The sequence below is a fragment of the Eublepharis macularius genome, chromosome 2 (genome assembly GCF_028583425.1).
Source record: "Eublepharis macularius isolate TG4126 chromosome 2, MPM_Emac_v1.0, whole genome shotgun sequence".
Taxonomy (NCBI): Eukaryota; Metazoa; Chordata; class Lepidosauria; order Squamata; family Eublepharidae; genus Eublepharis; species Eublepharis macularius.
Genome location: NC_072791.1, coordinates 121,056,870 through 121,074,187, shown reverse-complemented (window position 1 = coordinate 121,074,187; position 17,318 = coordinate 121,056,870). Strand labels below are relative to the sequence as shown.

The window sequence follows — 17,318 nt, the reverse complement described above, 5'->3', positions numbered from 1 at the left end:
TAGCAGCAATCGGGCCCCCTGGTAGGTAGGGGAGCACTGCTTCTCAAGGGCTATCTCTAAAACAGCAGGAAGAGTGCACATGCACATTCTGACTAAGCTAGTTCTATTATGAAGAACCTGTAAACACTTGCTGTCCCTTGGTGTAGCAGGACAGCCCAATAATTTGAGCAATTTAGATTATTCAAAAGATCATTTTACTAACTTAAAGGGCCTTCCAAAAACCTCTTTGGCAGGGCAGTCAGATGGGATACAAACATTGTCATAAAACTCAAAATACATGAACTGAAGGCATCAGGTCTGCTGATTAGGCAGAGAGTCCATTACAGACTAATTATTTTAAAGATAGGTAGAAAAGAGACTACATTACAAGACATATAATGTTGATGATGCAAGCAGTCAATAAAAAATCCCAATCTGCAGTTTGGTAAGAAAGTTGAATGTAATGCCCCTACAGCAACTGCTAATCTGCCAAATTTCACTATTTTTGAAAAGGCTCTAAGATTAAGCAACAGGTAGTAGTAGTAGCGCAACAAGGAAGGGCAGGACAAGTAATACAGAAAGACAGTGCTTCACAAATCCCATCACAGAGAGTTCCACCCTGCCAGATGAATTAACAGTGCTTTGCAATTGCATACATAAAAAGGCTTGTCCTGCAATTGTATTGAAAATCAAATGATTGCCAGAAACCATGGCTGCAGCCACATATTGTCAGATATTGTGTCATAGTTGTCCTGCAACAGTCACTTGTAATTGGCTTGGCTAGTATATGCACAATAAATTTCAGTTGCTAGTGACTACTACAGTGTAATGATAGAACAATATCCAATGATGTGAGGAAGCAGCACCAGTCTCTCTCTGTGTGTGCGTGTTTGTGTGTGTGTATGAGAGAGACAGAGAGAGAGGAGAACTGAGAAGGGCTCTAAAATGCAATGGCTTGATGAGGCCATCTGGATTCTTTGAGAAAATGAATGATATAAATTCCAAAGGAACTGGTTATTTATTGACCACTCTTGGTGGCTGGAAGTCAAGAGGCTACCCTGGTGGGATCAGAGCACTATTTGACTTACTGTCTGCTACTTAGCGGCCAGCACATGGGAACAGATTTTGAAATACTGTATCTCTATCCTCTGTAAGAAATAGAACTTCCCTGCTTACTTCTTACTGCTGTGGTAAAGCTGCAGATACTGCATGAAGATCTCCACTGAGCATTATGTTCCTCTCATCAACAAAGCACTAGTCATAATTCCAAAGTGTCCACAGGACATTTCTTTTTAAATTCAAATGTGTGTATTTCCTGAAGGAAACACCTTGTCCTGGATGAAAAATTGCTAATATGCTATAGACTTCATAGAAATTACAATGATGCACAAGTACAAGTTCCATAAAATAAGCACAAACATCTTTTACAAAACCTAGATCTCCAACTTGAAAGCATCACTTGTTCCCATCTCTGACACATTTGCTCAGTATCACACTGATTTCTAGTTCACACTATCTTGGGCTGAGTACTAGTAACGTCTTTTCAAAGTTTTGGCTGTAATACTGTAGGTCAATTACAAAAGAACTGTCCTTTCACCCCTTTCTCTTAGACTTTTATTTCAACTACAGAAATAGTTCAATTTAATCAGGGGGGAACTGAAAACTAAAGATAGTCATGTGGAGAACTAATGCTGCTGTCACAACTCAGCTGAACACAATATCAGTCCTAGGACTGGATCTAGTAAACTATGACCAGAAGATGCAGAGGGTCACAGATCATCTCCACTTTCCTCTCCAGACCCTGAGAAAGTTGATTCCCAAGGTTTTGGAACCCAAGTGGAATAATAGTCATGTGGGTTGGTGGGCTGCAGTGAGAAGGGGGCCTCTTCTGTCAGCCTCTTTAACCAGAAGAGCTGAACTGATGAAAGGAAGAGGAGGGAGGGAGTAGTTTCACATCCTTCCCCCTCCTCACTGTAGTGCACCAACCCATGTAGCTATTATATTCCATGCAACTCCACAAATCCAGGAATAAACTTTCCCAGGGTCAGAAGAGCCTGCTGGGGGAAGCAAAAAGCAGGGATAATCTGCGATCCCTTCACAAGCAGATCAATGGATACTTATACATTGATTCTTGAAGTCACAGCTCCAGTCTGGCTGAGAGCAGTGACACAGGGCACACTAAAAGCCTTTTTATAACCTGAAGGGCATTACTTCAAATCAACTCTAAGACTGTTTTCTTATGCACACATAAAGTGGGAATTCTCACTAAATTTAGCTGTCCTTACTTCTGAATAAATATGCTCATAGAATCAGGCATCTGTAACATTCTATTTATAAGGAACATTATGGAAAAAACACCGAAGATTGTTTTACCCAATTTTTGAAGTGAAATTTAAAAACAAACAATCTTTAAATAATTTGCCTTCATTGATGATCAGCTCTCTCTTATGCTACAGCCTTACGTTCTTTTAGGGAAATAGATACACTTATTATATCACAGATTATCTACTTAAATCTCAGTACTCAAAGAAATGTGAACTCACTTCTCTATAAGTGCAGGTAAGATAGGGGGTGTTGTAAGATTGTTTCTTCCATTTGTTGACTCAGTCTGTAAATAAAGTATAATTCAATTTCATTCCAAACAGCTACATTACAACTGTATGAAGACATACTTGATGTACATCAAATAAAATTCTCCAATATCTCAAAATAAAATGTCTGAAGAACTGATGTTAGGTTTAATGATCAGTAACTTTCCTACTCTTCCCTTACAGTTTTAAGATTTTTCTCACTTCTATCATTGAATCAACTCTACATAGCTTTTATAGTAAACCAAATACTTGATTTTTGTCAATGCAACAGAACCTATTATATAGAACGGAATTATTAAAATGCAGCAGACCCTTTTACATGAAATAGTTTTTTTAAAGTTGATTTTTGCAGAACTTTAAAAATGTTAAGTTACCAGGGGTGGCATCAAAGGAATGGGTGACATGTTAGGTGACTGGCCTGGGATCTCAAATTTTGAAACAACAGCAACACTGACTCTCCTTCGAGGTGCCTATAATAAAAATACATTTCATTACACTGACAACACCAAGTAATATCTCTCACAGAATGTAACACACAGCAAATCATGCCAAGAAATGGAAATAGGAAAATTAGCATAAAACTGACTTATTTTGTTTTCCACAACATCCTGCTTCCAGAAGTCCAGAGAGTCCACAACAGGAACACAGAGGCCAAAGGCTCCCTGAGCTGCTGCCCTCTTCCAGCAACAGACATTCAAAAGTTTGGCGGCAGCATAGAGTGAGGTCCCTATCCTCTATAAATTTGTTTAGTCCTTTTTAAAAAGACATTCCCAGCTAGTGGCTATCTCCATATCCTATGGCAGCAAGTTTCACAAGAAAAAAATTATCTATCCACTTTTCCATACCACACATAACTGCTATCATATCCTCCCTAGCTCATCTTTTTTTCTGAAGAGAAAAGACACAAACTCTTTATCATCATGCTGGAGGTTTTTTAACCTCTTGCAATCTTTGCAAATAAATCAAAGAATTCCAAAGCTTACATATAAATCTGTGTAAAAATATGTAATTTTCTGCAATTTCCTCCTTGCAACTTTGACTGGGTACTAGAACAGCTTGGGATGTGTATGTCAGTGAGTTATCTTGGCCCCTGGGGTTTTTCATCCCCAATTTGGATATAGTCTTAATTAAATATCTTTATTTCTTTGAAAACTTGGAAAAGTACCTTTCCAACAGTAAGAGACATGGATCTAGATGTACGTGGAAGACCATCTTCTGTAAAAAAAGGAACAAACCAAAAGTAAACAGAAAAATACAATACATGAACACTGAGCGCATTCTCGCCAATTCTGATGGCAATTTTTTTCTCTGGATGGGCACTTGATACTGACAGATATTCACATAAAGCAATACTGTGTATTAATCATGACTGGTGTTCTCTGATATAACTGTGGAAGTTTTTTGGATGGAAATGATCTAAAACACAACTTCTAGGGGAATCAGATGCCCTAAGTAAATCCTTAAGCATAACTTCATTCACCTTTTGGAAATAAACCTCTTTTGTCAAATACCTTGGTGCTAAATTAATAACTTTCTAGATACAGGAATACTTTCTTCAAGACAGACAGCAATGCAAACTGGTATTTTAAAATCAAGTGATAAGGACAGTATTTACCAGGAGAACCGTAGCTTCTGTTAGAATTCTGATTGGCAAGTTTCTTAAACTCCATAAGCTCAGCATGATCCTTTTCATATGTTCTCTTCAAATTCTCCACATACTGCATCATAACTTCAGTGGCCTTTGACATGCGCTTCTCCTACAAAGAAGATATGTAGCATTCAGAAAACCATATTTTCAACAAGAAGCAAACAGCATCTGTTCTAGCAAGAACTTGTTACCTATCAGAGCAAAAAGAATTCCAATAAATCTGATCTCTGAGAGATGAAGACAGACATGTTGTAATAAAAGTGCTAACAACATCCGATTTATATATTGTCCTTCAGGACAACTTAATGCCCACTCAGAGCAGTTTACAAAGTATGTTATTATTATCCTCACAACTATCATCCTGTGAGGTAGGTGGAGCTGAGAGAGCTCCTAGAAGCTGTGACTGACCCAAGTTCACTCAGCTGGCTACAAGCTGAGGAGTGGGGAATCAAGCCCGGTTCTCCAGATAAGAGTCCGCTCTTACCCACTACACCAAGTTTCAAATGAGGCAGATACCTTCTCTGTAGTCTTCTATTGAGATATTAGCTACAGAGGGATTTCCTCAATAGGCAATAATATCTAGAACATCCACAGTATAGTTCTGGATTGGATGTGATGCTTTCTGCCTTTCTGACACCCCCCCCCCCCTTTTCAGGTAAATTTCTCCTTTTAAAGTAAGGCTGGATTTTTGAGGCATGAGCCTTTGGTGTGAACCAAATGGCTACAGACAAAGGGTTCTTGGCCTATGGCCCTTCACACTAAAGCTGGGAAGAAGTTCTACCACTGAGAGAGTGAGATCTCACCTTGCACCTGGAAACCAGGAACAGCACCAGCCTGTGACTGGACCACGGTAGCACCCTCTGTACAACATCAGCTGTCACTTATTCATATTTTAGCAAGCAGAGTGTTTCTATAGTGAATCAGTTTCAAGTTTTACTGGCCCTGATTTATGACTTGGGCAGGATGTTAAGTGAGGCTATTTTGATACACACAGGACCCGGGAGATATGATGGTAGGAGGATAGAAACGTGTCAGAATGTGTTTGTTCATGTAACTGCCATTTCATCCTGAGAGAAGCCGGTGTGACAGCCCTGCTTTCTGATTCGTTGTCCCTAATGATGAACAGTGTCAGAAGTAAAATCGTCTTTATGATTGGGCTGTTGGAGGAAGATAAGATTGACCTGACTTGAGTCACTGACAACTAGAGGTGGGCACGATCCAAAAAAAATTACCGATCAAGCTGATCGGAGATAGGAGCTGGCAACGACCCCAAATCACCGATCCACACCATTCATCTCCCATTTCTGATCCGTGGATCGCATCAGGGAGGCCAAAACAGAGAGGCGCTCCGCTGTTCCCAGCTATGTGGGAAGGTGGGTGATGGCGGTGACCGCTGGGCCCAGTGGGCACGGGGAGGGGACGTTCACACACACACACACAGAGCAGAGCGGGGGGGGGAAAGTTTTTAACCCTGCGATGAGCCGCCTCCCCTCAGGGAGGGGACATTCACACACACACACACACACACTTAGAGCAGGGGGGGAGTTTTTAACCCGGCGACGAGCTGCCTCCCCTCAGGGAGGGGACATTCACACACACACACACACACACACACACACACACACACACACACACACACACACTTAGAGCAGAGGGGGCGGAAGTTTTTAGCCCGTCCCTGCCTCTCCAAATAGAGAGAGAGAGAGACACCCCGTCAACATGTTTCAGCCAGCTTTTTAAAAAAAGCAGGGACAGAATCCTCCATTCCTCCCCACCCGATTTTAAAAGCAAGCAGCCAATCTTCCAAAAGCATATTTTAAACACACATTCAGAGCCGTGAATGAGGTTTTCCCACAAAATACAGTGTTTTAAAATCAGGTTAAAAACAGAGAGTGACAGACAGAAAAACAGCCATTCCTCCTACAAAGCCCCGTTTTTTAAAAAAGCAAAAAACGTTTGGAGTGCCCATGGCTACAGAACACCCCCTTCCCCCTCCTTCCCCTGGGTCTCTTCTCCCAACTGGTGAGTGCGTTGCTGCTCCGTGGTTGGAAGGAAGCCCTGCTAATCAAGGAAAGCTGGGCTTCCATTCGGGTTTCCAGGGCGACAGAAGGCGAGCGAACACAGCTCAGGCATTCCCCTGGCTCCATTGCCCCAGGAATAGATTACTGGTGCCTGATTGTCTGCATCCCCGATCAGACCCCGATGGCCTGAATCAAGCCCTGATGAAGCCCCCCCCCCCGAATGCTGGATCGGTCGCCGTGGACGGTACTGATCCGCCGGGTCCCGATCATGCGAACGTCATTATCGTGGGTATTTTTCTATCGTAATGCCAATCGTGCCCATCTCTACTGACAACTATGGAGTCTATTGTCTCAGTTATCTCCTCATTATGTGGTCTTTCACCAACACTGGGAGGGGGTGTTGGTGCTGGCCATCATGATCCATGAGTTTTTCTCCTTTCACAAGTACCTGGCACAAAGTATTGGCTGCCTTGATTACTTTTTTTTTGTTAGGACCCAGGGGCAGATAAAGCAGTTCATGGCTGCCTACCTCTCCTCTGTTGAGGCTGCAGTAAGATTTTGGAATAGGGTGTTCTTAGAAGCTATTGACATGGTGGCTCCTTGGTGTCTTCTTTTGCCCATGAGAGAGAATCTAGTTCTGTGGTTTACTGCAGAATTGAGCAACTTGAAGAGTGCAGGGAGACATTTATAGCAGTGTTGGCAAAGGTGCGAATTTGTCAAAGCAGGCTGTAGAGCCTATTTGAAGGCCTATGTGGTGGTGGTGACAATGGCAAAGAAAGCATACTTCTCTATTAGAATAGCATCCGCTGGTTCAATTGTTTAGGATGTTTTGGCACCTCCTGGCTCCTACAGTGGAGTCTTTACATTATTAGGAATTGAAAATTAGATGTGACACTTTTGTGAAGATTTTTTTCTTGCTGATAAAATCACTCAAATTTGCTCAAATTGGAATGTCAGGCAGTAGATGTGCACCATCTGGCCCATTTGGGGATCATTTCAACCCAGTCACCATGATGGGGATTGGGAAGGCCACCATTTACATGGGGATGATACTAAAAGGAGTTTGGAAGATCCCTCTGACAAAGCTGCTGAGAAATGCGTAAGGGTTGTATAATTATTAAAGACTCTTCCCTTTGCACCATTTGCCTTTTCCTCCTTTGTTTTGTCTTGGTACACTTCCATTTCTTCTCCACTTATATGTTAAACCACATTGTTGATGTTTTTAATCATTCTTATGCACTTCTATTTGTCAAATTAAATTATATACCAGTGTTTTAATTATTTGTATCATGTTATACTTTTTGCTTGTTTGTTTCAACCTCTTTGGTTACCCTTCTTCTGCAGGGTTGTGTTTTTGCTTCATTTTTTGTTGACTTTACATACTCTACATGGGTCTGCTCTTGAGAACAACTCAGACTTCACCCAATACTGATCATCTCAGCAAACTGCTATCCGGAGGTAGGAGTAACATGCATACTACACCTATTCTGGGGTCCATTCATTACTAATTAGTTTCTGAGTTTAATTGAAGATCCTATAAAGTTCTTCATTGCCTATGACCCACATATCTGCTGACAGAGTCTCACTTATCTGACTAATGCCTTCTAAAGTTCAATGGCTGCCCATACTCAAGCATTCTCTGTTGTGGTCTCTGTTTTAGGAATGGCCTGCCTGATGAGTTCAGGAAGGCTTCTGCAGTTTTATTGTTTTGCAGAATACGCAGAATGGAATTGTTCAGGAAAGCACTCTTTAAAAGGGAGCAGGCTGTAGTTCTAATGTCTGAGAAACAATGTACACAGCTTCATTGTGTGTATTATACTTTTTTACTGCATTTAAAAAACCTAACTGAAAGTAAGTAAGTAAAGATGTCTCTTCAACAGCTCATTAGAGTCGGAGGCTGCTGCTACCTATTAAGATGCAACTTGATTCAGTGCTCTGTCAATGTGCTTAGGATAATCAATTTGCAATTCTTAAGTAGCCATAAAAAAAGACAAAAACTGGAGGAGCTGGGAGTAGATTGTGTTTGCTTTTGGAGGAATGGGAGGAAACTATGGCCGTTTCCACACTACTCACCTTCAATCAGAACACTGCAGAACATTGCGAACAAAACCCGGAAGATAGTGTTTTCTTGTGTGACTTTTGCATGATGTCGCACAAAACTCACGCGAGAAAATGCTATCTTCTGTGTTTTTTCGCAACGTTCCGCAGCGTTCTGATTGAAGGTGAGTAGTGTGGAAACGGCCTGTGTTGCTTTGCCAACCAGCTCTGTCTGTTTCACATTCTATATGTTTATAAGCTCTTTTGTAAAAAGGAAGCTAAATTTGTAGAGCAGTTCCTCACCACTGGAGGAAGTGAGAAGAGTGTAAATAAATAATGAAATAATGTATGGACAGAACTTGCACATCTCTTTTATCTAAAAAACTTACTTTGGAATAATTCTGAAACACCTGCAAAAGCCAGCGTCTCAAAAGGTGCTGGTATAATTAAGGTGTTTTTTTTTAAGTATGTATAGTTTGATTCCTCTATTTTAAGGAAAGATGAGGTCTAAACAACTCTCAGAAGGCTGCAGCAATAATGATAGTATATCTATACTACATGTTTACATTGATTTTGTACCACTGTATCTATAATGGCTTCACCACAGAGTGCCCTAGGAGTTGTAGTTTGGTGAGGATGTTGAAAATTCTCTGTTGCAGAGATTCCTAGTTCCCCTTACAAGTATACAGTTCTTGGTTTTCCTGGGAAGAGGGACTCAGTGTTAAATCAGTTATACAGATATCTGTATTGCAGATAGGCCCTGGCTGCTGTCCAAAGAGGTCCGTTTTGCTGTGGTATTTGGCCATTTGTGCTGATATTTCCTTCTCATTAACTGCCCTCATACAAGTCCTAAAATGTATAGTAAACTGCTAACGTACTGTGGAGATATGCCACGAGAACTGTTTAAAGGAAAAAGCAGTAGAGACACGCTAAGTTCCTTTTGCACCAAATTTCTGGATAACCATTGAAACTGCAGAGAGTTTAGAACTATAGGGGTGGGAACCACAGTCCAGTCATAGAGCATGTGTTGAGCACACAGAAAGTCTTATGCTCAAATCCTATCAATGGTCAATGGCCAAATCAGATCAGACATTTGAAGTTCCATGATTGGCGTGCCCAGTATTTTTTTCTTCATATATTAGGCATATGAGGACCCAATTCTGATCAGGATTGCAAGTCTTCCTCCCATGCTGTTTTCTTGCCCTGCAGACATTTGCCCCACTGAGGCAAACATACATGTGCCTATATCAATGGGGCAAATAGTGACTGTGCAGGCTCTTTTCACGTTGGGCAAATGGTGCACGGGGGGAGGGGGAGACTTAAATCTTCCCTTCCTTTGCACTATTTTCCTGATTGGAATCAGATTCCTACACACATCTGATACTTGAAGTGAAATACTGTTCACAGACCTCCTAACATCTTGTCTGGTTGGACTGAGAAAGCCATCTGTGTAAGACTTGCAGAGTTGCTTCTGGTCGTACTGTGGTAGATGGATCATGAATAAAGCAATTTTATGTGTTTGTAATGCAGTTGGGAGTTTCCTTTGGGGTACAGAGTATGACTGCAGCCAAAGTTTTCTATAAGACATCACAATTGCGAGTAATTAAGTGAGGGAAGATAGATTTTAGGGTTGCCTGTTCTGCCTCAGAAAATGCTGGGAGAATTTTTGAGGCTAGTGCCTGGGGAGGGTGAAGTTTGAGGCAGTTGTGACATCACTTCCAGGTGATGCTCTAGGAATTTCTACTCATCTCTAAGTTAAAGACCATTGATACATGGGGAAATTATTACAGCATCATTATGGAAGTCAATTTATAACTATTTTTCCCTCCCACTTGTCAAGGGATTGGGGCTGAGGGGGAGTTGCCAGTCACAGGCAGGCAAATGGCAAGTTCTAAAGATGTTTGATGTAAACAGTCTTACCTGGCGAACAGCTCCAACCATTTCAGCCCGACTAGATAATCTAGAGGCCAAACGATGCAGCACAGTGATATCCTCCAGCAATTTCTGATACATTTCTCTGTGTTCAGAATGATGCCATAAGGAAGCTGAAGACTGAAATAACAGCATGCACTACTGTGTAAAATCCAGGAGAAATTTAGACAAACAGCCATTGCAATTCACAGTTTTAAGGTTGTCCCCTATAATTATTTGGAGGGGGCAATTCTATTATTGCCATTTTCCCCAATCATACACAATGCTTGAAATTCCATTATAGAAATCAAACCAAAGCCCTATTTTGAGGTATTAAAATACACACTGAGATTAAGGAACCAAAAACTGACAAACTGTTCTTCTGTCTCAGTTTTTGACCATCCTTATAGAGCTTGCAATTTTAAATGGTTTGGTTGCTGCCTTGTATGTAGGATAAGCAGGGCTTACATCTTTTAACAAATAAAAAGAATGGATGGAGTTTCCAACATTAGAAAAAAATGAAGCCATAATCCAATTTAGCTACAGCTCTTTAATAATTTCCGAAAGTATACAGACTGTCTGACTCCAATGGGACCACATAGTGTCTTGCAGAATAAAAATCTTTCCCCCATTAGTATTGGTTTTAAAACTCTAAATATTTAACTTGTTTCATTTCTTGTTGCACGTGAAATTTAATGCAGCCAGAAGACTGGGATCTATTTTATGAAACTGACTCCATTCCAACACATCTGACTTTCAGAAATTTTCCAAACTGCAAACTTCTATAACTGCAATGTTAATTAGACGTGATGTTAATTTAATGCTATTTATAATATAATAATAATAGCATTCGATTTATATACCGCCCTTCAGGACAACTTAATGCCCACTCAGAGCAGTTTACAAAGTATGTCATTATTATCCCCACAACAAAATACCCTCTGAGGTGGGTGGGGCTGAGAGAGCTCCAGAGAGCCGTGACTAGCCCAAGGTCACCCAGCTGGCTACAAGCGGAGGAGTGGGGAATCAAACCCGGCTCTCCAGATTAGAGTCCTGCCACTCTTGACCACTGCACCAAACTGGCTTTATTTATTTAAAACTATTTAAAAAGTTTAAACATAGTGTTCTTTGGTACTGTTATTAGCGCTATTAATTTTAAACACAGTGTGTTCCTAGGGAAAAGGTATACTTTTTTCTAATTAATTTCAATAGTAGGTAATTATTCACAGACAAGATATAACACAGAAAGTTCTTCTTTGATCTGTATATAGTGTTCCTAATCCTAACTCCAAGTAGCTGTTTGCATTGAAGGCCACTGGAACTTCTTCAGCTTTGAGTTACTTATTGATTGATAAGGAAGAGGCTTCTGGATATAGTTCTTCCTGAAGTTCCCCTGCACATGTAAAGTTTGCCACATGGCCCTCTGAACCAGGAGGCCCTCTGAACCACTGATTATATGTGGCATAAATTGTTAATTGAAATGTACAACAGATTGTTAACTGAGTCAAGGGAATCAGTGCATTGTTAGTCTTACAGCTCTCCAAACCAGCTAGAATAATGAAGCAAAAGATTTCCCAATTTTTTAAAACAAGATAATCTTCAAGAGTAGCTTTCAAATTCTACCATAAAATGTAAACATTGCAATCTTCATATAATTACCTTACTCAAGTTTTTTAAACATTTCACTTCCCTTTTTCCCAAGTCCAATGGGACAATTTTGCCTTGCAGTTACAGCTGATCAAGACCATTTATGTACACAGTCCCAGTTTGTCTGTCTGTGCAAGTTCTACAGAAGAAATGGAGTTCTTGGTATATTGTATTGGTCTCAGATTATCCTCTTTGTGAACCATCAGACTTCGTTGAGACCAGAACACTAGACTCCTTTAAAATTGTCCATGACAGAGGGAGTGGTATCAGAGTTCCTAGCAACAAAGAAGAAGCTTGCCCCAAACAAGGAGCAGGATGGCAATAATCTTTGTATTATGCTTCAATTGAGATGCAGAAGGTGTCTTTCCCCACCCTATTTTAATAGGATCTATGTCCAGGTGATGGCTTCTGAATATGTGCCACATTTGGGCATATGTTTCCTTCAGTTTTGGCCGATGTTTAATTAACTGCAGGTTAATATATTTTTCAGTTGTGACATCAAATGTGAAAAACACCAGCACAGTAGCTGAATAATTTCCAGAGGAGAAAAGGGACCAGAAAAGGGGATAGTGTAGACAAGAGGCAGCATTCTTCTCAAAGTGATTCCAAATATTGAAAGCAAGTGCATGAACGTGTAACATGTCATTGGGGTATTAGGAAAACTATGTATGTGAATAATATGTTTTTCTGGGTATATAGGTTCTCACTTGAGCAATCCCAAATTATCAGAACGTAATCTGTAAACTGCTTATAACATTGAATCATGACAGCAGTCTCTGTAACAACAGGGAAAGGTTTGCGGAAGTACAAGGTTTGGGAGCAGATTGGCAATCATCCTGAGCAAGAGCAATACTCCATTAATCTCACTCTCTGGTGAAAGCTAGACAAAAAAACACCTGAAGATATGGTCTCCCCTCCTTCCTCTGAGAAAAACCAGTATGAAAGTTAAAATTAAAAGGTTACAATCTGGAACCCAGAAAGGAATTGAACAGGGAGGACAATTTGGAAATCCTGCCGACCCTCCCCCCAGCTCTCCCTCCTAAATTCTCTAAACTCTCAAGGGCTTGAGCAGGGCTGATTTCCCTTCCTGTTTAACTGACACACAGTTGCTATCACTAGCCCTTCCCTTCTGAAGATTTTTTAAGTTTTTTTGTAAACTAGCCAAAGAAAAGTCATTGTTATGCCTTTAGGGTTCCCACACAGTGTAAGCTGTCCTGCCTTTTCTATGATCGGCCCTATTGTGCAGCTTTTATCATTTATGTACATGCCAGCCAGTTTCCTGTTAGATAAAATGGACACAGAGTACAGTATATAGAGAGTTAAGGCAACCCACTAAATGGAATTACTACAGGAATTCCTTATTCTTTTCTTGTGCATTCAAACACAGAATATTTTCACAGATCAGGTGTGCTCATTCTATAGCAGTAATACTTTGTGGTTTGTGAAGAGCCACATGCACAATGACCATTGACCAAAAGTGCCACATGACTACTGTATGTTACATTGTGCCATTCATCCAACAACACACAATAATATGAAGTAATTATTAATGTTAAATATATAACACTATCCTTTTAAATTACCAGATTACTTCTCAGCATGAACCACCACAGCTGAACCTTAGCTGGCCCTTGTGTATCTGAAATGGAGGAAAAGGTTTCACTCCTGGCCTTGCTCTCTCCTCAGAGAAAGGAAGAGCTGCTCAGGTGACAGAATGAGATTGCCAGGACTCCTGGAGCAGAGCAAGCTGGTTATGGAGAAATGGGAGTAACCCTCCCACTGTGGCCAGCTTGCTCTTTGCCCATGTGGCTGCTGTTGTGGTGGTGGTTTTCGTTTTTCTTTGTGGCCAGATTGTTGTCTTCCTGGCAGCCCAGTGAGTGCTGAGATGAGAGTGCAGATACTGGGGAAGGGTGAAGGTTGTTGGAGAGGCATGGCCCTTTGCTTCCATTCCTGGCACAAGGCCTGCAGCTCATGGCAACTCACAACTTGCCTATCCTCTAGGCCCTGTGGCAGCAGCAGTTTCAAGGACTGCCATCTGCCAACTACAAGCCCTACAAGGCAAATGGCCTTGCCACTTTCTTGGAATATGGGGTGGATGCCATATTGGGGAACAGTGGTCAGAAGGGCCACAAATGGCTTCTGAACCAATGAGTGAGGACCACTGTTCTATACATTCAATGCCCAAGAGGCCACAAGATGTCAGGCAGTCAGTTCCTAACACAATGAATATAGACAGTGCTGACCAGTAATCATCCCTTTTACAACACTGTTAAACAATCTGCTTGTTATTATGAGAATGACATATTTCATAGTAAAGCAAATTTGGGGTATATGCAGCCAAAGCTGTAAAAGCAGGTATAAAGGGATCACAGCCAATGAATTCAAGTGCAAGATGCAATGCAAGTTCATTATGCCATTCTTACCGTAATAGCTGCTTTAAAAGTGTCCAATTCCTTCTCTGTGTTCTCCTCTGCAAGATTTCTCTCCCTCTCGGCCTGGTTAATTCTTGATTCCAAAGTATAACTATCATTTCGGAAAGCCAATGAAAGCTGTATAAATACATTCTGTTTAGGTAAAATAAAAAGAGAGGCCTATTTATCATCAATTTTATCCCAACTAGGATTCAGAGTGCAAAAGAAAAGGGCTAGACTCAGTTTTTGCATCCAGTTGTGTGTATTGGTAGGAATTCATTTCCTGATCTTAAGGCTCTATAGAAGTTATATTCCCTGAGAGCCATACTGGACACGATAGAAGTTTAATCAAAATCAGATCTCATATGGATTTTAAAAAGTTATTTAACTTTATTCAGCCCTTCCTTCAAGAAACTCAGGACAGCATGCATAGTTATTCTTTTCTAACAACCCTGTGAGGTACAGCAGACTGAAAAATAGCCACTGACTCAATGTCACTCAGTAAGCTTTATAGTAAAGTTTTGAACCTGGATCTCCTAAGCAGAGTTGCACCCTTCTAAGTTAATTGATGTCAATGGGCTTAGGATGACAGTGTCAACCATTTAACTTCTTTTACTACTCCAGAGCATTTTAGAACTCTTGTCCTATTTTCATCCAGCAGTCATTTCGGTAGCAATATGTTTAAATAATAGCCTGCTTGGAATCCACAGTGAGTCTGCTGGATCCTGGCAGTCCTTGTCTACAGAAGTTCTGTTTAGCAACACATTCCTGCTTCAGATAATTTTTTTGTTTAGGTAAGGAACACAGTATCTCTTTCCAAAATCCTGTAACAGATATATTCCAATGAACTTTATTCTGTGAAATGTATAGATTTATTTCACTGTTTATCAAGGTCATGTCTGTATCTATAAACGAAGCAATGTCCTGCCTATTTCTAGAAGCTCTAGGACACTGGAAAAGAGTACTCTGAAGGAAACATATGAGACTCATCAGAAACAAGAAAGGCCCTGTGTTATCTGGTCCAACTTCCCACAAGATTACATACATCAGCAGTCTTTGCAAAGGAAGTGGAGACATATGCTGGCCACAGACTAAGAACATTTTAGCAAAGAGATAAGTGCTTGCTGCAGGAACTACGAGCTGCACTTATTTTCTTGTAGCTGCAGGAGCTACAAGAAAACAAGATTATTTGAATTTATATTTATGGAATAGTAGAGGTGGGCACGGATCGGGGAAAACCCACGGGCCGTTGGGCGATGGTCCATCGCATTTCATGGACCATGGACCACGAACTTTTCACGGACCTGTCCCGGTTCACAAACGGGTTTGTCGGTCCATGGTCCGTTACGTTTAAAAGTTAAAGCACCTCTTTCTACGTAGCTCTCAAGCCACAGGGAAAGGGGTGCTTTGCAACCTCCCTCAGCTTGCTCCAGCTGACCTGTGAGGGAGTCCCTGTGTGTCAGCTGGAGCAAGCCAAGGGGATTTAAAAGTTAAAGCTCCTCTTTCCCCGCAGCTCACAAGCTGCAGGGCAAGAAGCACTTTGCAACCCTTCTCAGCTTGCTCCAGCTGACCCGCGGGGGAGTCCCTGAGGATCAGCTGAAGCAAGTTGAGGGAGTTTAAATGTTAAAGCTCCCCTTTCTCCATGGCTCACAAGCCATGCGGAAAGGGGTGCTTTGCAATCCGGTGTGATTTGCTTTAGCTGGCTGGCCAGGGAGGAAGTTCCCCCACCTGTCAGCTGAAGCCAGCCCCATGGGGAGCACCTGTTTCCATGCCACTTACAAGCAAGGGGCACGAAAATGGGTGCTTTAAACCCCATGCCTAGCTTCAGCTGGCAGGCGGGGAAATCCCTGCCTGTCAGCTGAAGCCAGTGTGGAGCGCCCAGTTCCATGTTGCTTGCAAGCAAGGGGCATGGAAATGGGCAGTTTAAAGGCACAGACTAATTGACCAACAGACCGGCCCAAATGTCATCAGGTCAGTGAAAAATGTGTGTCTCATGACCCTCTGGTTCACAAACGCCAAACCAGGCTGGTCAGTGTGAAATTTTGATCTGTTTTCCAGTCCGTGCCCACCCTTACAGAATAGCAATAAAAATGCTAGAATTGCAGTAGTGGTAAGCTACTATATTGGCTCAATTTTATCTTGTTATCACCTCACTTCTTACTTTGGTACTGAGCCCTGCTTTTCTGTGTGTTTTGTACTGTAGAAAACAATCCAACTTCTGGCCAGCACAGAATAAAAAAGACAGTGTGCTAGCAGAAAAAACCAGTACCTTATCTGATTCAATCATGTTAACTGAAGCAGAGAAGGCATCATGGGGAGTTGCCTGCAGAAGCCCCACTTTACCTAGAATTGACATTTCAGACCATCAGATAATCTCATCAGCAACTTTTTGACACAACAGACACTTGTTGCTATTACCATGCCCACCTTACATAGGATCTATGGTTCATATTTAGACCAGCTACCTTTACTTAAATTTGAATCTGCTCACCAAGCCCTACAATTTATTTAGGAGATTTTTTTATCTCTTCAGTGTCCTGCGCAAGACAGCTTACAAATAAAATTATACACCTTCAATATTAAAACCCAAGCCATTAAAACCCAGTCATGGTCATAATAACAGCATAAAAATATTCATAAAATACAATCCCTCTCCCCTTCTAAAGTTATCACAATTTTAAAGCTATCTGTCCTCATAAATCATTCACCCCCTAGACATACAATTGGCTCCCATGCCTGTCCCTTCAGTTCCCAAACCACCATTCCTTCTTGTCTATACATAGGGATAGAACTTTTCCCTGAGTTGTTTTTGCCTTCTCCCAAATCACTAGTGTTTTGTGTGCTGCAGAGCTCCTGTCTGACCTGGCTTCTCTCCTTCTGAACTATTTGTAATCCAGCCACCTGGACCTCTCCATCAGTTCTGGACCACTTGTACTTCAGAATCAAAAGATTTACACTTCTTTGCCTTTTCCTCTTTCCTCCTCTCTTCCCTCTCCCCTTCCCAAGTAGAATAACTTTCTCTTTAGAAAGTACTGGGTAAAAATAGGAAGCTGGTATTTTTATTACTTAGATC

The 17,318-nt window shown here is 41.2% G+C and overlaps 1 protein-coding gene across 1 annotated transcript in view; it reads right to left on the bottom strand.

Moving 5' to 3' along the window:
• IRAG1 (inositol 1,4,5-triphosphate receptor associated 1) overlaps positions 1-17,318 on the bottom strand; it is a 152,985-nt gene that overhangs the window by 7,125 nt on the left and 128,542 nt on the right. Inside the window, exons 24-29 of the mRNA XM_054969988.1 lie at positions 14,258-14,398; positions 10,197-10,328; positions 4,186-4,327; positions 3,736-3,785; positions 2,945-3,040; positions 2,523-2,587 (exon numbers count right to left, since the gene is read on the bottom strand). Of these exons, the coding sequence (XP_054825963.1) occupies positions 2,523-2,587; positions 2,945-3,040; positions 3,736-3,785; positions 4,186-4,327; positions 10,197-10,328; positions 14,258-14,398 (626 nt within the window). The remainder of the gene's footprint in view (positions 1-2,522; positions 2,588-2,944; positions 3,041-3,735; positions 3,786-4,185; positions 4,328-10,196; positions 10,329-14,257; positions 14,399-17,318) is intronic.